The 27,025-nt window shown below is 37.6% G+C and overlaps 1 protein-coding gene across 1 annotated transcript in view; it reads left to right on the top strand.

Moving 5' to 3' along the window:
* SCAPER (S-phase cyclin A associated protein in the ER) overlaps window positions 1-27,025 on the top strand; it is a 607,935-nt gene that overhangs the window by 388,842 nt on the left and 192,068 nt on the right. The window contains exon 21 of the mRNA XM_042782062.1: window positions 26,055-26,178. Coding sequence (XP_042637996.1) covers window positions 26,055-26,178 — 124 coding nt within the window. The remainder of the gene's footprint in view (window positions 1-26,054; window positions 26,179-27,025) is intronic.

Raw genomic sequence — 27,025 nt, 5'->3', positions numbered from 1 at the left:
GAAAGAGGGGGAGGCCTTCAAGGAGATGGATTGATACGGTGGCTGCGATGATGGGCTCAAGTATAGCAGGGATTGTGGGGCTGGCACGAGATCGGGCAGTGTTTCGTTCTGCTGTGCATGGGGTCGCTATGGGTCGGAAACGACTCGACGGCACTTAACAACAACAACAACAATGGTATCTTAGTAAATATTGTTTGAATACATGAATGAATGATTTCTCTAGGGGATTAACAGAAAGCAATAAAAGCGTATCACATGAAATAGCTGACTCTGTGGACTTAACAATATTATATCTCAGGCAAACAAGGCCCACCTGATTTTGACCACTCTGTTGGTTGGGTTTTTTTTTTAATGTGATTAAAAAAAGGTGATTTTTTTTTTAATTCTGTCTTTAAATTTTGGTGAATTTGTAAGTACATCATGTATCATTAACTGCTATTTACTCAGAAGACCAAAGACAGTGCTGGAACTGAATTTTCAGTCTTTGCCCTTACTCCAATTTTAGAGTCAGCACACTGCTATGTGTAAGTCGGCTTCCATTTTAATATGTGATGAAAAATAGATTGTCCCACTGCTGTGGCCCTTATGAAACATATGTATTCATATCAAAGAAATTATTAGAATTGCTGTTTTTTACTTCTTCATAGGACATGCATTTATCTGTCTGTAGTAAATCAGTACTATGCAGGTAAAGTAGTAGTCATAACTGTAATAAAAAATAAATTTAGAATGATATACATTTTGCTTATAGAAAGGTCATTTACAACAAGATACCACAAGTTTACTCTCCAAAGTAAAATAAAACTTGTGACTTTATGTGGTTTATCCACTGGCAGTATTGCATTTACTTATTCTCTGAGTTGGTGAGGAGACAGAAACTAACATCTCTTGGGTGTGTCCTCAGTGCTAGGTGATGTGTTAGAAGCTCTGCATGTATTATCTCGTTTACTCTTCATAGTCACTAGCAACCACGTATGTAGCTCACTGCCAGAATGAGGGCTTAGAATCCTAAGGCAGTCATTTTTGGGGCATGACTGCAATCTGTAAGAGCCAAGATATCCCTTTTGAAAGAGTATGTATTGTTTCCAAGTGGCAGAGAGAACGTTCAGAATCGCTCTTCCATGTCTATTGAGCTTTTGTCCTCAACGGCTTCTATTTCCTGCTTTTGGTTCTGTGACACAGGGTAGAGGCTGTTGTAGTTCATCTTCTAGTGGAAAAGCTTTTACGTTGTGTTGCAGAGCAGTTCGTCTAAGGCTTCTACTCCTGATGCCCCAGGCAGCTGCCTTCTAGGAATTCCATTCTTGGGAACAGTTGTATGCACACATGGACATGGGTCATGATTGCCACATCTAGGAATCATTCAGAATATACCCTGCCCTTGGGGAACTTACAGTCATGCAGAATGAAATGTATTAAACTATAAATATTGTTAGTAGTAGCCTGCTATATTTCCTTGGTGGTTTTCTGTTGACATACACACGACTCTTCATAAAACAATGTTTTGCAACATATCTAGTGTGTGCAAACTTAAGGTTCCTGACCTGCCTAACCTCATCTGCTCTATAGCTTCCTGCTTTTAAAAAAAAAAAAAAAAAACATTTTATTGCAGTTTGGATGAAAGTTTACAGAGCAAATTAGTTTCCCATTCAACAATTTATACACACTTTGTTTTTGACATTAGTTGCAATCCCCTCAATGTAACAACACTCTTCCCACTTCTTCCCCGAGTTTTCCTGATTAGATTCATCCTTCTCTCCTGCTCCTTCCTGCCTTCTGCTGCCCCTTTTAGGTTGTATTCTTGATTGTTCTGAAGATCCTGTACCTCACAGGTGTTACTGTTTCCTTTATAATTCACTGGCATCATTCAGTTCCGAGTCATAAAGACTCCTGTGGATTTTGAAGGCTGTAAATCTTAAGGAAGCTGACTGCCTCATCTTTCTTCTGCAGAGCAGCTGGTGGCTTCAAATCACCAACCTTTCAGTTAGCAGCCAAATGCCTTAACCACTACACACCACCAGAACTCCTTTGTTCGCTTTTTAGGCCTATCTGTTGTTTGGCTGAAAGATTCTTATTCTGTCTGCTTTCTTTGACTCCTTTGAGTGTTCTCTTTGGGACTCATCTTCTGTTAAATCTTTTTCAATTTGCAACACATTCCAGACTCTGCCAATTTTCACCTTGAGCTTCCTTCCCTGTTGTTGTTGTTATGTGCCATGGAGTCAGACCCGACTCACAGCAACCCCTCCTTGGGTTTCTGAGGCATTATCACTACGGAAGTAGATTTGTCCCATCTTCCTTTTGAGGAGTGGCTGGTGGGTTTGAACCGCCAGCCTTCTGGTTAGCAGTCAAGTGCCTTAGGCACTATGCTACCAGAGCTCCTAGAGCTCCCATATTACCCTTTAATTTTTCTTCTTGGCTTGGCATGTTCACCTCAACTTCTTTCAGATTTGTTGTTTCCTGTTTTCCAGGATGGTGTGAATACTACCTGTTCTAGTCATTGCACCCATGTGTCTTCTAAACAGCTATATTTTATGCCATGTGATCCTTCCCTCAATGATCATAGCTGATTAAAACAAAAGTATACATTTTAATTTTAGAGCAATCAATTTGTAGACTGGCCATCAATATAGGGCTTTTAACTCAACCCAAAAAGTAAAACTAGGCCATTCAAATTTCTCTCTCGGGAATTTGCACAACTCTTACATTATTGTTTGTTATGTATTTGAACTTGAAAAATCACATGGAGTAATTTCTGATGTGACCATTGCAGGGCTGTATGTGCTCCAAGTTTAGCAGAACTAAAGAAGGCTGTTTAGGGGAGAAAAAGAGGAGACCAGAATTGCTTCATGAGAGAAAAGGGGCTGGAAACGAGAGAGGGTCCAGTCCACAGAGCTGGCATTGTTTCTGCCCCTCCTGAGATCTGGTTGTTCATTTTCTCCTGGATTCATATGAAAGTTCCCAATAGCCTTATAATAAATGATACTTTTTACTTGAAATATTTTGACTGAATTTCTGTCCCCTTCCCAACAAATGTGCCTGATACTTTCAGATACAAATACTGAAGATCTTTTAAGCTCTAGACTGAATTGAAACTATTTGACTGTGCTCTAGAGCTTTCCTTGTAACCTCATAGTTGTTTTTCTAAATTCTTTCATACTGAGGAGGAATGAATGAATGTCCACAATTTAAAGCAGGAATGAAAAAAGAAAGCACGCTCTACAAGTTCTCTAGGGTATAATTCTTTATGAACATTAAATGCCATTCCTACAAGCTGGGACTAGCTTTTTCTCCTAACCCTAGTGTGAGGAGTCTATGTAGAAAATGATGCATGTTAAAATTGCTGTCCCTAGATCCTAAGGTAAACTAACTTTAAAATAGCATTCTATAGAGTGAAGTGCTTATCTTCAGAATCAAAGATAAGAAAATGCCTATGTATTGTTCTTTTAGAATAATGCATAAATTCTTAAAGAACAAATAACGATGCTACTCATATTCTTTGTAAAGAACTTAATTTTATATCAACTCTCAAGTGTTACTTTATTGGGAGACTTTGAGTCTTGTATTGGTATCTCATTATTTACTGTATAAATAAGACTTAGTTTGAAACCTAGTATCTACAAACAACTAAAAAGTATATTTCCTTAGATCCTGCCCTCTCAGATTTGAGGCCATAATTCAGCTTTTAAATAGAAAATAAGATTGCTCATGGGGAATTTAATCATTTCATTAGTTATTTTCCTAAAAACTGAGATCTGTTGCCCATTTTGAAGGTGAGATTAAGATGTTTAGAAGGTAAGGTTAAAAGAGCAGTTATCCACACATCTACCCCCCAAAAAAAATCCTGACAGCATGCTGCAGCTTGCAACTGTAATCCTGCAGCTACAAGGTAAAAGCTTCATTCTATTTTTAAAAATCGAGTAAAATGCCTTTTTTTTGCTGTCCAGATTATTAGATTTAACAGCATTTACAACTGCTAGGAGAAAGATACAGCATTTGTAAAAGACAAATGATCCTTTGTTATTGTTGTTATGTGCCGTGAAGTCAGACCCAACTCATAGCAACCCCTCCTTGGGTTTCTGAGGCGGTATCACTATGGAAGTAGATTGCTCAACCTTCCTTCCAAGGAGTGGCTGGTGGGTTTGAACCGCCAGCCTTCTGATTAGCAGTCAAGTGCCTTAGGCACTGTGCTACCAGAACTCCTATCGATCCTTTGTTAGTTAAGTCATTTTTTAGTGCTTAACAGAAGGAAGAAAATCACTGGTCTATATCATGTCAAAAATCTTCACAGTTGGACCAATAAGCAACATCATGATAAATGGAGAAAAGATTGAAATTGTCAGGGATTTTGCTTTACTTGTATCCACAATCAACACCCAAGGAAGCAGCAAGAAAGAAATCAGATGTCATATTGCACTGGGCAGATCTGCTGCAAAAGACTTCTTTAAAGTGTTAAGGAGCAATGATGTCACTTTGAAGACTAAGGTATACCTAATCCAAGCCATGCTATTTTCAGTCGCCTCATGTGCATGTGAAAGCTGGACAGTGAATAAGGAAGAACAAAGAAGAGTTGATGCCTTTGAATTGTGGTGTTGGTGAAGAGTACTAAACATACTATGGACTTCCAGAAGGACAAACAAATTCGTCCTGGAGGAAGTACAGCCAAAATGCTCCTTGAAAGCGAGAATGGCCAGACTTCATCTCATCTACTTTGGTCACATTGCCAGAAGAGACCAGTTTCTGGAGAAGAATATCATCATGCTTGTTAAAGTAGAGGGTCAGCAAAAAAGGGAAAGGCCCTCAGCAAAGTAGATTGACACACTGGCTGCAACAATGGGCTCAAGCATAGCAAGGATTGTTATGATGGCGCAGGACCGAGTCGTGTTTCGTTCTGTTGTATGTAGGGTTGCTGTGAGTCGGAGCCAACTCAGTGGCACCTAACAACAACAGCATATCATATCAGGGCAGGCTTTTTTAGAATTGCAGTTTTGTTCCTCTTAGTGAAACTACACAGTATCTCCATGATGTTAAACATCGCCCCAAAGCATGGAATACTCAAGTACTAGATGCAGGTTTCAGAGAATTGCATCATTGCTTATTCCTTTCTTCCTCTCCTGATAAGAAATGCTAACCTCCATTCAAGATGGGGTTGTTGTTTTACCTGTGGTAACAATACTACTACTAAAGAGAGAACTTAATACTGAAAAAATTGTACCACAAGATTGGGAGTTTTTGTTTTCAATGGTGAGACTTTTCTCTTTGCTCAGTCTACATAAAGTCATTTGCTTTCCATTTAGAATGCTGTCAAGTAACATTTTTTTGGCTGAACATTTTTGGTTACTTTAGAAAATTTAACTTGGAATATCATTGTTGAATCACTCGTGGGACATTACGTCTTACCTGAGACTTGCTTGTCATTTCCTTTACACTTAGGCCTTCTCCAGAGAATCAGTTTCATCAAGTCCAGCTATTGATTCAGAGGTTAGCTTATACCCTTATTGAAAATCAAAATCCATATTATTTTATAAACATAATAGGTTTCTGCATTGCCAGTTGAATTTATGTAAATACAGAACTCTCTCACTTTTTCAAATTGATGCATTCCAGAAAACATGGTTGTAAAACTAATTTATCTTAGGTGAATCCAGTTTTCTTATTAATTTCCTTTCTAATATCAGCGATGTTTTTCCGCACGGAAAGTGTCACTAGATGTAGAACTGGTAGCCAATCCTTTGGTGTGCTAGACATTGTATTACAACAGAGTCTTACTGAAAACACTCTGCAGCACTTTCAGAATCATGTAGCATTTTCCTGGTTTTGGAATCTCTCATCTTTTGTCACTTGGGTCTTTGATTCTTGAGAAACACTGACCTAGGATAGGGGTTATAATATCACATTTTACACATACATATCAACGTCTAACATTTCATTTATTTTCAGCTGAAAATTACTTCTGCAAGTGTATTCACTTCCTTCTTGGTTAGTTCTAGAACTCAAGCCTGAAGTACTTGCATTTATAATTAGAGAAAAGGAAATGTACACTAATGGATTAAACTCAGCATTAGTATTCAGATACCAGCTTTGTCAATATTTGATATGAGACACTTCTCTTAAAACCTTATTGTACCATAGTTTGGAACAAAAGATTCCTATCATAGAGTTGTTGTAAGGATGAAATGCAAATATGTATGAAGGAGCTTTGTGAAATGTCGTGCAGTAGCATGGCCTGGGAAGCCTGTATTTCTCAGTAGGACTTAGGGAAGAATGTGAGAGTGTCCTGCACATTGCAAGGTGTGTACCATCCCTTGACCCATTCACTAAATACCAGCAGAGACCACTAGGAATTTTGACAACCAAATATGCCATTACACATTTCCATATGCCACATGGGGGCATGTGTGTTGGGCAATAGAGTTGTGACAATAAATAAAACATTGTCCATACCCTCATGGGCTTATTCCTTAGAAGATGTGCTAAACAGGGAAAGAAGTAATTCATTACAGTGTGCTAAATTCAACCAATCCTTGGAAGGAAGGTTGGGCAATGCTACTTCCGTAGTGATACTGCCTCGGAAACCCAAGGAGGGGTCGCTGTGAGTCGGGGCCGACTCAACGGCACATAACAACAACAACAACAAGTTCATCCAAAGAAGAAGCCCCAGGTACACAGGTAGCACAAAGGATGGAGTAATTAACTCTGTAAGAAAAAGACATAGATTCTTTCCTAGAGGATGTAATATATAAAGTGGTGTTAAAGAATAAATTCAGAGTTTGCCTGACTAACAGAGGGGGAAGGCCATCCTCCTGGACAGAGGGTGCAGCATGTATAAGAGCATGGGGACCTGAAATAATAGGATATGCTGGGAAACTGTAAACATTTTGGTGCCTCTAGAACACAAAATGTTCTAAGATGGAAAAATATTAGAACACTGTCAGAATAGTATCAGAAATATTTAGATATGAATGAATTAGACAAGATGATTAACTCAGGTAAAAGATGATATTCTTTATTTCATATTTTGAGAAGAAAGTTCATATATGTCATTCATTCATCTTTCTATTACTGTTGCCACTATCATGACTTAAGCCCTATTGCTTATATTATTTTACTCAAACACAAGAGCAATTCAGTCATTCAACAAACTTATTGACATGTAATTAGCACTTTGCTTAGTAGCATGGGTAAAAATATGAATAAGAAAGGGAATCTTTGCTACGGAGGTGTTCTGAATCCCTACAAAACACTTAGCACTATCAGAAATACAAAAGTAGCATCACTATTTTATAAATATATTACATTTATTTAATATTCAGAGTCTTTGCCATATCTTCACCAAATTATCACATTATAAAAATGGAGCAACTACACCTTAAAGAGCCTGAGTGATTTACTCTTAGTCATCAGATTAGCAGAGCTAGGACTGAGTGTCCTATTCTGGTGTTCTTCCATATATATCTTATTGCCTGTATGGTATCACCAGAGAGGTATTATCAATCTGCAAATATTTGTTGAATTTCTTCTGTTCTGCAAGATGTATTTTTGTCTTCTAAGAGCTTACATCGTGATTGAGAAGCTGAGACTAATCAATAAAATAGCCCAAACTATACAACAACATTAAATTATTTAAAATGTAAGCAGAAAATGCTATTTAGTTCATAGTTTTAGTCTGGGTTTCCTTGATTAGATCACTTTTACAAGTCTGGTAGTTATAAGGTAATGATGGCTGTACTTTTGTTTCTTGGGCTGTAAATCTTTCACTATTTTAATAAAAGTGAGATATCGTTTCATTGATATAAAAACTACTCTCATTCTGGTAAGTTGCTGGTTTTTGTTTTTACATTTTAGTTTTTGCCTTTTGGTGGAGGAGGTATAATTTGGTTGATTGGTTCTTGGTTTTTGGTTTATAGTGTACAGGTTTTTTGTAGTGAATTATTGATGTGGAAATGATCCATACCAATTATTGGTAGGAAATGATCATTTTTTCCACCGAGAAAGCTAGGGACCAAATATGAGTAAGAGGACCTAATCTTAAATCTGAGTTTAAGTTCAGGAAAGACCTAGCAATTAAGTGAAAAAAAAAAAAAAAGACAGTGTTCCTGTGTTCTTACCTTTAACATCCATTTCAAGGTCTGAAACCAGGTGGCAAAAATGGAGTAAATATATCATAGGTTTTATTGTAGGCTATAGCTTCCCATCAGTAACAGATGTAGGCATCATGGAGTTGGAACCGTGTACCACCTCATGTGTCCACACCATAGGTCCTCAGTAGATATTAAAAAAAATGGACTTTGCTAGTGTGGGATAAAATTTAGAATACACTCAATTATTAATAAACAACTGCTTATTTCTAGGCAAGATTATTTTAATATAATCCTGAACATCTCTTTTTAAATCAAAGTTTACTAAAAGTGTGTAACTGTCCCCAAGGCAATAAAAGTAAAAAATTGTCTTGCAAGCTAATTAGCCATGGTGATTGATAAATAGTCTTCTCCATTTGACATATTGAGGCATTTTGTTTATGTCTCAGGGGCTTTATAGAGATAGTTACACTTGACAGCTGTTGTACCACTAATAAGATTAAAGAAAAGAAATTAGCTGTGTCAACTTTAATCTGCTATTTAACACTGCAAACCACCTGGGGTCTTCTCCAGAGCCAATGTGTCTAATTGTGAATTTAAAATTACATAACCAGATCCTACTTAAGAACATATCTAAAGTCTTGCTAATCATAACTGTCTTATTACTAACAAATTTATGTTAGCAGTAAATGTAATGCTTTAGCACTAAAGTTTAAATGAATTCAGTGTATTAATTTGATGCTCACCCTACATTTCTTAATGTATTTGTAATCTTTGAATACAACACTTTCTCAGTAAGAGGTTAATTGGAGGAAATACGGAACGTCTAATTAGATTGGTGCTTAAAATATATATGGTTCCCCATCTAAAATTAGAGTATGTCCCTGTGGAATAATTAAATTGCCTATTTTGTTTGTAGTAAATTTACCAACTAAATAGTAACTCTTGAAATTAACACATCTAATTGAAGATTGTTTTATACCTTGTTTGGAAGCATTATTATAATTAGGAAAATAGTTTAATTTTGGTGTTATTAAAATATTACATTGCAGAATATGATGTGCAATGTAATAACCATTTGTGATTATTACATCGAGTTTTGACCCATACTCAAGTGTAGGATGAATATAATTTACATCCTCCCTGTGAGGATTAAATGGTCAATGGTCTCAGCATCCCTTGATGATCCTGTCTTGAGCTGAAATTTGCTCTTCCAGGATTTTGGCTCTCTTCATTCTCCCTATCCCCTCTAAATGTTCCTAGCATCAGAAAGGATGGCGCAAAGAGGAGGCAAGGAAGGCCACATGGATTTAAAGCAGGAACCATGTTAATGATGTTCTTGCATCTATAGGCCAATTATATTTCCCCAAAACATCTACAACTCACACTCTTTTCCAAATGTCACATTCTCCACTGGGAAAAAAAAATCCTCAAATTTCTGTCAAAATTCCACCTTCTCTGTCATCACAAAAACATGGCGAAACTGAATAAACTCTTTTTTAGATTTTCCGCATCATTCTTCTGTCCCCAAGTTTCTTGCTAACAAGATATTTTCTTATTAACCAATATTTTTTAATCTAATTTTAGTAATTTGATATCTTTTAAATTTTTGTAACTGAAATAACATTAAAAGTATTTCCTGTGTATGCAAGACAGTGGCTTTTTACAAATACATTTTTCATGTAAAATACTATTTTTCTCTATTTCTTTCAGTATATTTTCTTCTTATTTGTACTACATATCTAAAATCTACTTGGTACAGCAGACCCATTGGACATTATTAAAAATGAGTCTCCTCTGGGAAGTTTCTCCTTTGCCACAATAAGTAACATTACATTACAAGCAAAACCAGATACTGCTCTTTTTCTGTTCACAATGTACAAGTACTCTATGTTGTTTTATCATTTGAAGTGCATTATATCAATAATATACATTAGAGTCATTTTACTTTGTGCAGAGATGAAGTAGGAAGTAGAGCTAATGCTGTTGTCTGTGTTTGCAAATGAGAGCTGTTTTTGCTTGTTTTAAATTTTTGAAGGTCATGGGCTTTCCACACACTTTCTCAACTGGGTAGTATGACTTCTTTAGCTCTTTCAGGTAAAGAAGAAAACATTATACTCATTCATCTTGTCAGTGTGTATTTCTGATTTTCTACTATAAACCAAGAAGTGTTTTAGGTGCTAGGGATAGCTCACTGAAGAAAACAGACTGTTGATAAACAGATGTACCAAAGATTTTAAAAGACACTTCACCAAAGAAGATATACGGATGACAGATAAGCACAGGGGAAAAAAAAAAAAACACTCAACATCATCGTTGTTGTTGTTGTTGTTATGTGCCGTCAAGTCGGACCCGACTCATAGTGACCGCTCCTTGGGTTTCCAAGGCAGTATCACTATGGAAGTAGATTGCCCCATCTTCTTTCCGAGGAGTGGCTGGTGGATTTGAACCACCAGCCTTCTGTTTAGCAGTCAAGTGCCTTAGCCACTATACTACCAGAGCTCCCTCAACATCATTAGAAAATGCAAATTAAAACCATAATGAGTTATTTCTACATACCTATTAGAATGGTTTAAAATCAATAGTAGCAACAACCTGACAGTACCAAGTGTTGGAGACCATACAGAGCAACTGGAACTCTCATACACTGCTGGTGGGAAAACAAAATGGTATAGCCAATTTGGAAAACAGTTTGGCAGTTTCTTATAAAGTTAAACATACACTTAATATATGACCCAGCAATTCCATTCCTAAGTAATTACCCAGAGAAATAAAAACATATGTTATCACAACTTATAAATGAATGTTTATAACAGCTTTATTCATAAGTGCCAAAAACTAGAAACAATCCATATGTCCTTCAACTGGTGAATGAATAAACAAGCTGTGGTACCTCCACACCCAATGAAATACTACTCAGTTGTTGTTACTGATGCATGTAACAACATGGATGATTCTCAGATGCATTTGCTCAGCAAAAGAAGCCAGACTCAGAAAGTTACATATGGCCTGATTCTATTTATGACTTTCTGGAAAAGGCAAAACTATAGGAACAGAAAATAAATACTTGATTGCTAGGAATTGGGAGAGGGATTGACTTGAACGGTACCACACATTGGAGCTTTGAAGGGTGATGGAATATTCTGTATCTTCATTGTGGAGGTGGTTTCATGACCAAATACATTTGTCAAAACTCTTCAAACTGTATATTTAAAAGGGTGATTATTCGTTGTATATAGATTGTACTTCAATAAAAAAATATATCATATTGAAAGAGCACATGACTTACAAAGGACAGAAAACTAATATATCTTCAAACTTTTAAATACCAGTGCTTAATTTAATTCAAGAAGAAAATGGAGTAACATTTTTAAAACACTGTAGAAGATAATGTGCCATAGACTTTATATCCAACAAAACTGATCTTTCCAGACACACTACTTTCAACACGCAAGAATATTGTTTCCACAGCCCTTTTTAAGGAATCTACTAGCATAGTGCCTAAGGCACTTGACTGCTAATCAGAAGGCTGGTGGTTCAAACCCACCAGCCACTCGGAAGGAAGGTTGGGCAATCTACTTCTGTAGCGATACCACCTCGGAAACCCAAGGAGGGGTCACTATGAGTTGGGTCCGACTTGATGGCACATAACAACAATAAATAGACATAAAGATGGGTAGTGGGCACTAAATATATCATTATAACACTAAAACTAAAGAGGATTAAAAGAGAATGTAGTATGAAATAACTATGTTCTGACAGTGTGGATAATACAGCTATAAAAAACTAAGGGTGAAGAATGGGTGTAGCACATGCCAATTGCAATAATCATAATTGATACTACTAATATTGTTATTCTGAAACTGTTGTGTGTTTTAATATAGCATAAACCAAATGAGTAACTGTGCGTATTCCAGCACCTTATGTACAGCCACCACTCATCTGTCAGTGGAGGTTTGTATGTTACTATGCTGCTGTACATGTTTCAGCAGAGCTTCCAGACTAAGTCAGATGAGGGAGAAAGGCCTGATGATCTACTTCCAAAAATCAAGCAATGAAAACCTTATCGATCACAATGGAACCACAGCTGATCATGGGGATGGTGCAGGTATGGGTTCAGCATGAGTCAGGAAACAACTTGATGGCAGCTAACAACAATTCTGTCGTCCTCTATGTCCTTGAGAACCAGGATTCTCAGTGTAGAAAAAAGGAGAGAGATGCTATATTGAAGAGATTAAGGGTGTGTATAGCGGGGGTATCCCTTAGTGTCCTGAAATATCAGTATGAGCTCAAAGGTATTTTATCTGTGTGTGTGTGTGTGTGTGGCTCAGCTCTGTTCATTCTAAAGGCCTAGAAACAGTGACCATCCCAGTAACACTGAGAATCCTTAGGGCTAGATTGTGATTTTGAAGTATTTGTTGTTGTTGTTTGCCATCGAGTCGGCCCCGACTCATAGCGACCCCTCCTTGGGTTTCCGAGGCAGTATCACTACGGAAGTAGGAATGCCCAACCTTCCTTCCGAGGAGTGGCTGGTGGGTTTGAACCGCCAGCCTTCTGGTTAGCAGTCAAGTGCCTTAGCCACTATGCTAATAACAGTACTTTTTGTATTACTAACTGTTACCAGGTCGGGGGCAGGAAATACAGATGATGAGTCTTGAACCTCTTGTCATCCCAGATAGATGGAAATTATCAAAGACTGTAAGAGTCCAGTCAAAGAACTTAGGAGCCCAAGGGCCCAAGATGGGGCAAATTGAGCTTCAACATGGAGAAGAATTCAGTGGATTGAAACTCATCAAATATGTTTAAATTGATGAGTTTTAACTGCTATTTAAAATAAAACTAACTGGTCACTTTCTGAGCAAGACAGGGAACCAGTTATACTGAAAACTGGACAAATAAAAAGAATCATACATTTATCTAAAACTCTACTAATTAGATGCGGAGACATGTCTTCTTGTAATTTTATTTCATCTAATAAATACAAAATGATAATATTGAAATATTACAGTTTTACAACTGTAAATTAATTGATCTGGGCATTGATCATTGTCAACTGCTAACATTAAAAATGAGTGACAGCCATCATATGCCTCCCAGCTGAAGAACTCCACAACTATAGTCTTGCCAAAAGGGGGCAAACCTGAGTCTGTTCAAGCTGCTGCATCCTGCTGCCAGGGCTCAGGAAATACTGAGGACAGAGGAACATGTTAAGCTTCACCATGAGTATGCAATCAGCAAAATTTTAAGGAAAAGAGGATGGAGGGGGATCTTTTAGATTGAAAAGACTTAAAAATATATTAAGACATACTTCAAAAAATAATATACATCTTAAAAAGTGGACAAGACTAAACTAAAGTGCTAAGAAAACACAGTTAGGTGGTAAAACCTTAATGAAATGCAGAGAAATGATCACTGTAAACATCAGAATAGTGGTTACTTCTGGGGAAAGGGGCTATAATTAGCATGAGAAAAAGTGGCTGGGTGCTCCTTGCTAGCAAAGTTATGTGTCTGGGTGATGGCTACAATAGGGTGTTTTTCTTATGATAAATTCAGTAAGCTATACACTTGTTTCACGTGGTTTTCTGTATTTTTGTTGATAATTTTTTTAAAAATTTTAAAGAATCTATATGCTCTGGTGGGAGCTCTGGTAGCATAGTGGCTAAGGCACTTGACTGTTAACCAGAAGGCTGGCGGTTCAAACCCACCAGCCACTCCTCTGAAGGAAGGTTGGGCAATCCTACTTCCGTAGTGATACTGCCTTGGAAACCCAAGGAGGGGTCGCTATGAGTTAGGGCTGACTCGATGGCACATAACAACAACAACAACATATGCTCTGGTGGCGTAGTGCCTAAGGCATTTGACCACTAACCAAAAGACTGGTGGTTCTAAACCCACAAGCAGAAAGAAGATTGGACAATCTACTTCCATAGACATACCACCTCGGAAACCCAATGGGGTCGCAGTGAGTCAGAATCGACTCAACAGCAGTGAGTTTAGTTTTGGTTGTGGTATATGACTCTTGAGGTCCAGACTAATAGCTGATATTTTTCTTTATTTCCTACCACACTTAGCATAGGACCTGGACATAAGTAGATGCCCAATAAACAATAGTTAAATGAACAATTATATACCATTATAATTCAGCTTTCTTAACACAGAATCAGGGAGCTCTGGTGGCATAGTGCCTAAGGCACTTGACTGCTAACCAGAAGGCTGGCAGTTCAAACCCACCATTTACTCCTCGGAAGGAAGATGGGGCAATCTACTTCTGTAGTGATATTGCCTCGGAAACCCAAGGATGGGTTGCTATGAGTCGGGTCCGACTCCACGGCACATAACAAAACACAAAACAACACAGAATCAGTAAATTAAATTATGCCTCCTCCCAAAACTGCTAACAATGAAAAGCTTAATAGTTTTCATAAATATTAGTTTGTTTCCCAGTGTCGTTTATAAAGCAATTCAGACATAATTTAATTTTCAATTTCTAAAGTAATTTTCTTTCTTGGTGAAGTCACTTCAAAGCTGTCAGATACTTTCTACATTTTTTCTGCTAGGTGTGGAGTTTATTCCTGATAGGCTATGAAAACTAAGACATTTCTTTGGTACTGAGAACAAGCCTGGATTGGCTGAGAATAAATCTTTATGATCAAGTTCTAATGAGTGTTAAGTAGAATATTAGAGAATGTGGTTAATTAATGTATTAAGATACTCTACAATATTCTTATATATTCTTGAAACAAGGAAGACATTTGTCTCTTCATTGAGCATCTATCATGAGTTCAACTTTGATGTGCTGCACACACTGTGAGGGCTCCAAAAAGGATGAATTAGTCGAGACCTTGCCCAGAAGTAATTAATCTAGTCATGTAACAGGATAGAGTTTTGATTGGTTTGATACAATAAGTCACAGCCTCTAGATCTGGCATATGCCCCTTTCAGGTGGACCACATTCTGTGAGAGGGCCCCCTCACTTAGTAAGCCCACTGAGAACATTAGAATTCTAACAGCAATTGTATCTCCCTGATTTCAGATCTTTCTTTTTAATGCCTAAAGAAGCTATTTTAGTTTGGAGCTTTATTTATAAAGATAAAGCATAATTTGAGACTTACTGGATACATATTAACTATATATTATTTATTAAATGCTTAATGCAATGCAAAAGTACTTGTTAAATTATAACATACACTGAGGCAATGGTTTTAACATTCAATTCCTCTGTCCCTAAGTAATTGGTAAAACTCCAGATCTGGATGTTCTGGTTCAGTCTAGATAATCTTCTTTCCTCAAACTAATTCTATGTCATTTGCTAATCATCCTCTGTGTTTTGTGAAGATCTGTGTTTTCTACATTTATCCACATCAGGCCAATCCCTTTCTTCTATGAGAGCTGAAATAGTCATCGATGAAATTTCCAACTTTCTCTTTGCAATTGTATTTTTGCAACTCTAGTAAGAGCTCTGATGGCAGAGCTCCTACGGCATCTGACTGCTAACCAGAAGGCTGGCAGTGCAAACTCGCCAGCCACTCCTCAGAAGGAAGACTGGGCAATCTACTTCCATAGAGATACTGCCTGAGAAACCCAAGGAGGGGTCGATATGACTCCAAGGCAGTGAGTTCGGTTTTTTGGTTTAGTATTTGTCTCTCCTTGGCACACAATTTTGCACTGCAAGAATTTAAGGCCATTCACTCCTGATTTAATAATCTCACATTTTGTGAGATTGCCTGTGGCAGTTGTTTTTAAATGGCTGCTCTCTTGACACTGATATAAGACAGTAGATTTTGATAATATTATTTTCTGGAAAGTCTTAACCACTGCAAACTGCATATAAACTATGTATTTTCTGAGTTACATTGTCAAACCCTCCCAGGCTACAACCACCTGGGACTTTTCTATTTAAACATTTCATAGGTGGTGTGTTCAGTATGTGTATTCTAATACGGTTCTTTTTGTGTGTAACTGTATTTCCATACTTATTGCCAAAAGACAGTTTTCTGATGCCTTTTCTCTTCTCCATTTTTCACAAGAAACTTTTTCAGTGAGAAGACTTCCTGATACACAATTCACTCATGGACTCATGCTTGTTTAGGGCAGAGAACCTTTATCTCAAACCAAACCACAGTGTTCTTTTGACAGAATGAACTGCCTCTTCAGTGTCTTCTCAGAAGATACTTTTAAAATCTGGGGCTTTCTGTTTGATGTTTAAAAGTGCTTCCAGTCATTTGAGTTTTAAATTACAGGGAAAACTTCTTGGGCAGACCACCCAGGCTGAGTTCAAAGAAGTGATCTTTCTAAGACAGGTGCTCTTCAGATAGAAGTTGTCTTTCAAACAGGTTTTGCCAAGTGGACAAGTTTTGCCTGACCCTGAGATTTTTAGCTCTTCTTCCACACATACACCTTTTTTTTTTTTTTTTCTTTCCTCCACAGAAAGTAGTTTCTTTTGTGAGAGTTTCTTGGGAGAGTTTTGTGAGCATAAGATTTATACATGCACATTCCACACTTAAACAGTAAATAAGTTTTCTTTAATGTAAAACATAAAGCATATTAGGCCAAAATCTGATCTCGTGTGTTTGCTTTTTTTAATCTGTGTATTTATTTATATTTCATGATAGTGCACAAAAGGTTTCAGACAGGTTGTAGGAATTATATTGAATAGAATGAAAAAAATATAAATTAAGAATCAAACCATAGAAAATATAGATCAGAACAGTGAATTGAGACTAAAGGTAAAATAGGATATAGTTAAAGAAGCTGTTAGGTTCCAAACATACTAAATATCATACCTCCATATTTTTTTAATGCAAAAAATAATAGAGTTTAAAAATTTGAGAGTATAAAATTATAAAACATATAATTTTATATATTAAAACCTATTATAAGGTTATGATATAACAATGCAATATTGGCACAAAGCTAGATACAGTAATCAACTGAATATATTAGAAAGCCAGGGAAATGTCCTGTATGTAGTTATGTTAAAGGTGACATTTCAAATCAGCAGTAAAAGGATGGAATTTTTTTTCCCACTTGTTAGTAGTTTTTTGTTTTTTGGTTTTTTTTAATTGTGACTTTGGGTGAAAGTTTACAGAGAAAACTCATTTTCCATAAAACAGTTCATACACATTTTATTTCATAACATTGATTTCAATTCCCCACAGGTAACAGCTCTCTTCTCAGTTCCTCCCTGTGGTTACCTTTTCCCTGTGTCCTTCTTTCCTGTGCATTCCTACCCTCTGAGCTATCTGCTTGTGCAAATACTGCCCTTCTAATATCCTATGGCTGATTATTCTAAGGAATGTACCTACCTGGTGTAAATGTGTACCTTATATGCTTGTCTGTTGTTTGGCTGGAAGCCATGGGAGTAAGTTCAATTCTAGGCCTGTAGGGTGACTAGGGGCCATAGTCTCAAGGGTTTCACCAGTCTCTATCAGACCAGTAAGCCTCATCTTTTTTTATGATTTTGAGTTCTGTTCCACACTTGTCTCCCTTTTATCCAGGATTTCCTATTTTTACTCTTTTCCAAGTGGTTGACAGTAGTAACCAGCACCATCTAGTTCTTCTGGCAAGGGTGGATTATTGAATAACCTCATTGGGGGTAAAATAAATTTAGGGTCCTGCCATTCCACACACTAATATGAATTCTAAATGAGTTCATAGTGAAATTTGAACCATGAAGTTATCACACACAATGATAATTCAAGAAAAAATAAATACAAATGGCTTGACACTGATGCAAATGAATAATTACCTCATCATATAAGGAGAAAACTTTTTAGGCATAAAAGGAAGGTGAAAAAAAGAAAACCACAAAGAAAAAATGTTTAGGCTACATAAAAGTGTTTAACTTCATACATTAAAAATATCCTACACTCAGTCCTCATACATGCTACAGCATGGATGAGCTTTGAAAAGATTATGTTTGGTGAAGGAAATAAGTCATTAAAAAATAAAAGACATAAATTGTATGATCTCACTTATATGAAAATCTGAATAGGCAAGTGTATAGAGACCAAAGTGTATTCGAGGTTATTTGCAGCATATGGTGACAGGAGTGGGGCTGGAAGGTGAAGAGGGAGTCATTGTTTAGGGACACTGTGTTTCTGTGAAGGAGCTCTGGTGGTACAGTGGTTAAGGCATTTGGCTGCTAACCAAAGGTCGATGGTTTGAACCCACCAGCCACTCTGCAGAAGAAAGATGAGGTGGTCTGCTTCCCTAAAGATTTATGGCCTTGGTAACCCTATGGGGGTTGCTGTGAGTCAGAATTGACTCGATGGCAGTGAGTTTTGTTTTTGGAGTTTCTGTTAATGGTGATGGAAAATTTGGGAACAGATAGTGGTAATGGTTGCACAGTATGATAAACATAATCATTGTACATGTAAAATTGCTGAATTGGCAAATCTTTTGTTATATATTTTTACTGCAATAAAAAAATTTAATGCTCTAAAAAAATAACATAAAATGAAAGGCAGAACATAAACTGTAAAAAATGTTTGTAACATGTATTAACCCTTTGTTGTATTTATAATGTGAGAAAATTCTTATAAATCATTAAGAAAAAGATAAAAAAATGTTTAATAAAAATTGTTTTAAAAAAGAAGACAACACAATCACAAAAGGACAAATATTGTATTAGTCCGTTATTGTGAGAGTTAAGGAAAGGTTTATCTATAGAAGGAAATTTTCTTTGTTGGTTACCAGGGGTGGGAGGGGAGGGAGGGAATGCTGTTAGATAGATAGAGATAAGTATTGATTTGGGTGAAGAGAAGGGCAGTGTACCAAATGTGAGTGACCAATATGGCAGCATTGAGGATGAGAAAGACATAGAAAGGTACATGGGAGGGACAGACAACAAATATGAACCCTTTTGTACATACAGTACTGCATTGTCAGTGAAGGCTAACATGGGTATATGGGTGGATAGATGGGTGGACAGGCTGAACGATTAGGTATGTCTATGAAATGGGGAGTATATCCAAGAACATATATAGTGTTGGCAGACAATGGTCCTATAAGTTTATGTGAATGATCAGAATTCCCAGGTGTATAGTAGAGCTGACACGGGGCAAGGTTGTGGTCACGGCTTGGTCACAGACAGCTACCCAGAGGGACCAAGTAGTTGAACCTGCGGGCTTGGGACCATAGTCACAGGGGACATCAAGCTCAATTGGCGTAACATACTATACAAAACATTGTTCCACCTCCTACTTTGGCCAGTAGCGACTGGGATCTTAAAAGCTAGCAAGCTGCCATCTAGATGCAACGATGGGTCTCTCCTCGTCCAGAGCAAAGAAGAATGAAGAAAACCAAAATTCATGGAAACAATTAGTCCTAGTGACTGGTACACCATGTGATCTGCAGCCTATACGACTATGAGACCAGAAGAACTAGATGGTGCCTGGCTACCACTGTCATCCACTTGGAAGGGGATCTATGTAGGACATCCTTGATAGAGAAGGAGAACAATGTGGAACAAAACTCAAAATCATTTGGAGAAAAAAAAAGAGGGGGGACCAGGTTTGCTGGTCCAATAGAGCCTGGTGGAACCACTGAGACTATGGCCCCTAGCTGCCCTTCAGGTCTGGAATTGAACCCACCCCTGTGGTTTCCAGCCAAACAAAAGACAGGTATATGAGTTGAACATTTACCTCAAGTAGATACACTCCTTGGAGAGAACAATCATGGGAGAAAGAAGGGCTGCTTATGCACAGGGAGATAGCTCAGGGAGCAGGAGTGCATGGAGGGATGGACACAGGGAAGAGGTAACTATGGGGAGGAAGTGGGAGGGGAGCTGTTGCATTGTGGTAAACTGTGGTCAATGTCATGAGACAAAGTATATGTGAACTGCTGTATGGAAAGTGAATTTGCTCTGTAAACCTTCACCCAAATCACAATAAAAAAAAAGAAGACAACAAAAGAGCAAGTCCATACTTGCATACTGTGAGTTACATACTGTACATTTATGTGTGACAATTTTATTTTGGAAAAAAATAAAGTTAAATACCTACTTTTTACCTGATCCCAAAATTAATTTTACATTGTGGGTTTACATGTACAACATAAATCTATTAAAGCACCAGAAGTATTATTTACTATTTTTATAATCTTGAAGTAGAAAAGTCCTTCAAAATCTAACACAAAACTCAGATGCCCTAAAGGAAAAGTGACATTGCCAGGTTTTATCACATAAAAATGAATAACTTCTTTATGACAAAAACCATTTTAAAGAAAAAAGTTCAAGTAAGTAACAAACAAGAAAAGTTATTTGCAACATATGGTGACCAAAGGGTTAACATCCTTACTATTAGTTAAGAACCTTATAAATGAATAAGAAAAAGACAAAACCCACCAATAGAAAAATGGGTAAAAGACACAGTGATAATTCATGAAAATATTAAATATTAAAATATATAGCCAATAAACACATGAGAAAGTTATAAAATAAATGCAGCCTTTAAAAATACCATTTCCAGCTGTCAAATTGATAAAGATTTTTTAAATGAGATTATCCAGTGTTGGTAAAAGCATGGAGAAGCTCTCTCTGGGAGAATAATTGTTTAAAAAAAAATTTTTTTTTTCTGGAGGGTAATTTGAATTTGACAATGTATATATCAAAAGCTTTAAAAATGTTCATATCCTTTGACCCAAATTATCGTTTCTGGAAATTTATCCTAAGGAAGCAGGCAGAGTTGTACAGTAGGATTTGTTCAGCACATCTGTTGTGAACATGAATTGTGCTGTTAGCTGCCCAGTATCTCAGTCACCATCCTGTGTCTGTGGACTTCCCCAGCATATAAGGTGACCCTCCCACTACAGAGCCTGAGGTTGCCAAGTATTTTATTTCTCTGTCCATTGTGTCTAAGACACAGATATGTGGCATAGGTTTCAGAATCCAACGTACTCCTTCCAGACTTTGGCTCTGAAGCTGAGAAAGAAGCAGGGCCATCCCGAACTGTTCTGGTGACACTTGATAGCAGCTACATTTCATGCCCAGAGTCACAGCATCAGGGTTTAGGGCAAGATGTATAGCACCCAGTGGTTTTTCAGCAGACTAGCTCTGTGATAGGAATTGGATACTGGCAATGTCACATTTACTCCTAGGTTTTCCCGGTTGTATGGTAAACCCAATTGCCTTTCAATTAATTCCTTTTCTGTTTAAGTTAATCAGAGCTTTTTCCCATGGTTTGCAACTAAGTATCCTGCCTGTCACCAACAGCATTATTTATAACATTGAGAATTAGAAACAACAATAAATAAGGATTTATATTTATAGCCATAGGATGAGACACTATTCAGCCTTTAAAAATCATGTTTTACTATATTAAGCACAAAAGGAATATAGAATAAGACATTAAATACTTACAGACTTGTTGAGACAGGCAAAGGAGCAGGTTGTAGACCTCTTTGGATTGACTTCAAAAGCGATACCAAACAGATCCACTGGGGACGCTGCTTCCTCTGAAGCGAACAGGAGTTTGGCAGGAAATAAGAAGTTAATGCCACACACACCCATCTCTGTTTTACACCCAGGAAATTGTAGAGTGAGTACCTGAAGCTGCAGTCCAGAGATTAGGAAACAAGTGACATAGCACAACTTACTGCACAGCTTCTTCTCACTCAGGAAGCTGGAGAATGAATCCTAGAATGCTGCTGCAGGAAATCCTCACATTTCCAAATCTTATTGAATAGCAGCAAAAGCCAAGAGCCACAGGCAGATGGCCTTGACTCACTTTCAGCCTCTAAATCTTGTGTGATTTAGATATTTAGATATTTGGGATGGGGGGGAAGCTTGCATATGCATAGTCTGTCTCTGGAAGAATTGGAAACCAGTAACCGTAGTTTTTTTTTTTTTTTTTTTAATTGTGCATGGTGGCTTCTAAGGTTGCAAACTGAGTGACTGGTAGACATGAGTAAGAAGGAGATGCTTTTCGGTATACAGTTTTTTTTTGCATGTTGTACTGTGGTCATCATCACCTATTCAAAAAGCTACTCAGTTAAATTGTAATTGCTCAGTAGTTTCACTGTATTCCAGAGATACTTGCCCTCTTGGGAACCCTTCAAGGATTTGAGAGGAAGGAGCACTATAGGGCCCTGAGTCTCTCACTTCTGTTTCCGCCAAACTCTGATTTTACCTATAGTTTAAGCTTCTGAGTAAAATTTTATTTAACAAAATGGTTTTGCTGCTTTTTAAAAAGATTACGAATCAGGGTTTCAGAAGAATATTAAATGTCATGGAGAAAGGTTGATGTAATTAGTAAAAATAGATATGTATTTTATAAATAGAAAAATGACTAGAAGTACAAATACCAAATTATCTCTTGACAGTTTTTTACTGCTTCTTTGTTCCTCTCTTATCCAAATTTATGACAATTATTTAAAAAATTCTTTTTTAAACCTTAAAAATCCATGTTTTTAAAATTAAAAAGAAAAGCACTCTTTTCAAAATTTTAGACATGTTATCAAATAAATAAAATAGTGTTGATTTGCATTTGTGAAAGATTTGCTAGATAAAGCTTCCAACCAATGGGTCACAAATGGGTCACCTGTGGATGAAGGATTTTCTGTACAGTCCTTAGGGAGATTTGGAGAAGCCAGGGACAGCTGAGCCTCTTCCTGGCTCCCTTCAGTTTAGAGTCATTTCATCATTTATGCCAAAATCCCATGGAAAATAGTTGGGAAGCATGGTGTTTTATTAGCCTGGAAGCAATAATTTCCATAGCATGCTTTTATTTGATTCAGTTTATTAACATTTCAATTTAACTTATTCATAACTAGAATTATAAGATGAATAACTCTAAGAAAGGCTATCATTTATTATATATTTAATATATGTACATATGTATCAGACACTGTTCTAAGTCCTTATATCTATTATCTCATTTAATTCTTATGACAACCATATACAGCTTAGGTATTATTATCCCAGTTTTATATGTGAGAAAATGGATGCTAAGATGTTCAAATAGTAACTTGCTAAAATCCTAAGTAGCAGAACTGGGATTCTAACCTAAGTATGTGTTATTTTAGTTTTTATACACCTAACCAGTATATTCCACTGTGCCTAGTTTTTAGGAACCTATAAATTATACATTGGAAGGAAGGTTGGACAATCTACTTGCGTAGTGATACTGCCTCGGAAACCCAAGGAGGGGTCGCTGTGAGTCAGATCCAACTCGATGGCAGTGAGTTTGGTTTGGTTTGGTATAAATTATATGAAGTAGGGTACAACAATATCAGGCAACCTTGTTCCCCAACTGGCATTGATAGGAGAGGAACTCAGGCAAGTACCTATATACAGTAAAATCCTTGAAAGCCAGAGTCCATGTAAAGCAGAAACCTGTCAGAGAAGGAAAACTCAAATATTTTTCACTAAAAAGAGTGACTATCACTATGATAAGTGAGTGACTAAGACTGTGCCCTGTCAAAGGCAGGAGCCAGTAAAACAAGGCTTCTTATTGCGTACCAGCTCTCACAGGTTTCACTGTATTTTAAAAGATCTACAGGTGATTCTCATACCTATATGAGGGTCACTATGAGTCAGAATTGACTTGACAGCAACAGGTTTGGTTTGATTTTTTTTTTACAAGTAATTACAAAGCTCAGTCACAATATAGAGCCTATGTACTGGAGGAGAAGGAGCACTGGTGATGTAGTGGTTAAGGCATTTGGCTGCTAACCAGAAAGTTGGTGGTTCAACCCCACCAGCTGCTCCACATAAGAAAGATGAGGCAGTCTGCTTCCATAAATATTTATAGTCTTGGAAACCCAGTGGAGGTAGCTGTGAGTTGGAATTGACTCAATGGCAGTGAATTTGGTTTGGTTTGGAGTATCCTAGAAGAGAAGGAGCTCTGGTGGTATAGTGGTTAAGGCATGTGGCTGTAAATCAAAAGGTCAATAGTTTGAACCCACAGGCCGTTCTGTGGAAGAACGATGAGGCAGTCTGCTTCTGTAAAGATTTATACCCTTAGAAATCCAATAGGGGGTCACTATGAGTCAGAATCAACTTGATGGCAGTGAGTTTGGTTTTTTTGGTTTATCCTAGAGGAGGAAGCCCTGGTGGCACAATGACTAAAACACTCGGCTGCTAACTGAAAAGTCAGAAGTTTGAATGTACCAGCTACTCTGTGGGAGAAAGATGAAGCAGTCAGCTTCCATAAAGATTTACTGCCTTGGAAGCCATAGGGGCAGATCTCCTCTGTCCTGTAGGGTCACTGTGAGTCAGATTTGACTCAACAGCAATGGGTTTTTGGTATCCTAAAGGAGCTCTGGTGGTGTAGTGCCTAAGGCATTTGACTGCTAACCAGAAGGCTGGCAGTTCAAACCCACCAGCCACTCCTCAGAAGGAAGGTTGGGCAATCTACTTCTGTAGTGATACCACCTCAGAAACTTAAGGAGGGGTTGTTATGAGTCAGATCCTACTCGACGGCAGTGAGTTTGGTTTTAAAGGAAAAGTGGGTTAAGTGTTTAGCTGCTAACTGAAAAGTTGGCAGTTCGAACCCACCAGATGTTCCATGGGAGAAAGATATAACAATCTGCTACCATAATGATCACTGCTTTGGAAACCCTGTGGGGCAATTCTGCTCGGTCCTGTAGGGTCACTGTGAGTCAGAATTGACCCAAAGGCAAGAAGTTTGGGATGGGATCCTCGAGTAATGGTTTCCTAACTTGAGTGTGCATCTGAAGTACCTGCAGAGTTTGTTAAGCCATAGATTGCTAGGCTATACCCCCAGAGTTTCTAATTCACTAGGTCTGTGGTGCAGCTTGAGAATTTGCATTTCTCCTGAGTTCTCAAGTGATACTAATGGAAAGAAGGTTGGGCAATCTACTTCTGTAGTGATACCGCCTCGTAACCCAAGAGGGGGTCACTATGAGTTGGGTCCGACTCGATGGCACATACAACAACATCAACAACTAATGCTGCTAGTCCAGTGATCACACTTTAAAAACTGTTTCTAGAGGATGGCTGTACGGGATTGAGTCAGAACATGTGTGCACAGGACTTAGGCAGATTTAGTCAGAGAAGATAGAATGAGCATTGCTCACCCAGGCAATGCAGGTTTTAGTAGTCTTCCAAGCACGCAGGAGGGTACCTATTTAGCTTGTTGCTCCAAAACTTTCTTTTGACAATGGCATATCATTCTTTTTATCCCTTAGAAAGGTATCTCTGATCACTTTGACCTTAGACTGTCTGGACCCACAAAGGCCAGTTTGTCCCCTCTAGGAAAGATCTTCTCATCTGCTCAGGTGCTTTGGGTCCACGTCCACAGAATCTCCAGGCAGGTATGCAGTTTGTTCTCCAAAATTTTGCAGGCCTCGTCTCTTAGGAGCAAGCCTTCATTGTATAATCGTTAAAACACTCAACTGCCAACCAAAAGATCAGCAGTTCAAATCTACCAGCTGCTCTGTGGGAGAAAGATGTGGCAGTCTGCTTCTGTAAAAATTCCAGTCTTGGAAGCCCTATGGGACAGTTCTCTGTCCTGTAGAGTCACAATGACTCAGAATCGACTTTACGGCAATAGGTTTGGTTTTTGGTAGGTTTGTCTCCCAGGCAAAGCCTACGGTTTCTCCTCATGGTCACTCCGTTCTTCCAGCATCTGTTCTTATTCTGGTCCAGGAGATTGGCCAACAGGAACTTTGACAGACCCTTTCTTCTGGATATTACCCAAAGAATTCTAGATCTGGAAGGTATTAATAATCTTAGATTATTAAGAAATTACCAGATAGACTGGTAAATATGTTTCCATTGTGTGCTGCTGCAACTGTTCAAAATTAATAAAAGATACTAATGAACACTGGGATTTGAATGAACAATATAAACTTTTTTATCTAGCTTATGGGCCTTACATCTAATAGCTATTGGCTTGGTTTTTTAGAGTGACTTCCATCCAATGCCTGTTACTTTTATGCCATTCATTTTATTTTTTAAAAAATGTATGGAGAAGAGCTGCTAAGGCTTTATAAATGGTGTTTTTCTTCTTCTCTTAGGTCTCTCTGCAATGCAATCAATGTTTACAACCTCACCTGCAATAACTGTTCCGAAAACTGCACTGATGTTCTGTTTAGTAACAAGATTACCTTCTTAATGGACCTCCTGATACACCAGTTGACGGTATGTAATATTATTACTTTGTGTTAGAAGCAGTTAAGGTTTGAGAAATATTACCTGCAGACAAATGCTAAAAGAATTCAGTTTATTTATTCTCCAGCTGAAGAGAAATGAAGAAAAGTGGGACAGTAAAATACTCCCAGCAGAGGAACCTCTGAATAATTTGATATTTTTATATTGGGTTATCTGAAGTTCCAATATTTGATGGATAATAAGTTTGTAATACTTGTCAAGATTACAAGTTTACGTGGTTATACTGAGGCTTTGGAATTAGTTGGACCCACAACCAAACCTCTGTGCCATAGAAATGAGTGCTGTGGGTGGGAAAAAAGTTGTTGCCACCTCAGTTAAAAGGGTCAATTTTAAAAAAGACTTTTTGATGGTCATTTAAGACTTTAAAAAAACAAAAGTGAGAAACTCCTCTGTCATAAAGGGGCAAACCTGTTACCCTTTTTAAATGGGTGCAAGCAGCCATTTATAACCTTAAATTTTACTTAAGCTCACAGATGTTGAAAGAGGTAAGCTTAGTATAATATCCAAAGGTTTAGGTCTGACAGTCAGTCTCCAGAACAGAACCCTGGGGCCAGAAGTTTCCTGGTGAAGTTTCTGAGCCCCTGAGGTACTGGTGCAAAATTATTCTCAATCTGCAAGTTTACAACACAGGAGATTTATTCTTCAGAACCTATTTGCTTTTATTCAGCACACTGTTCTAACAGCTCTTCCTAAATTCCCTGTTTTTCACTCTCTTCCCTCCTCCATCCGATTAATTCCTACACATTTACAGAGTTTAACCCAGGCGTATGGTATCTTCTTCTTTTTTTTTTTTTTTTTTTTTAATTGTGCATGGTGG

This window comes from Orycteropus afer, unplaced genomic scaffold, assembly GCF_000298275.1.
Source record: "Orycteropus afer afer isolate SDZICR_OR568_19922 unplaced genomic scaffold, OryAfe1.0 scaffold00233, whole genome shotgun sequence".
Classification (NCBI taxonomy): domain Eukaryota; kingdom Metazoa; phylum Chordata; class Mammalia; order Tubulidentata; family Orycteropodidae; genus Orycteropus; species Orycteropus afer.
The sequence above is the reverse complement of the archived record's forward strand: the minus strand, read 5'-3'. Positions and strand labels throughout refer to the sequence as shown.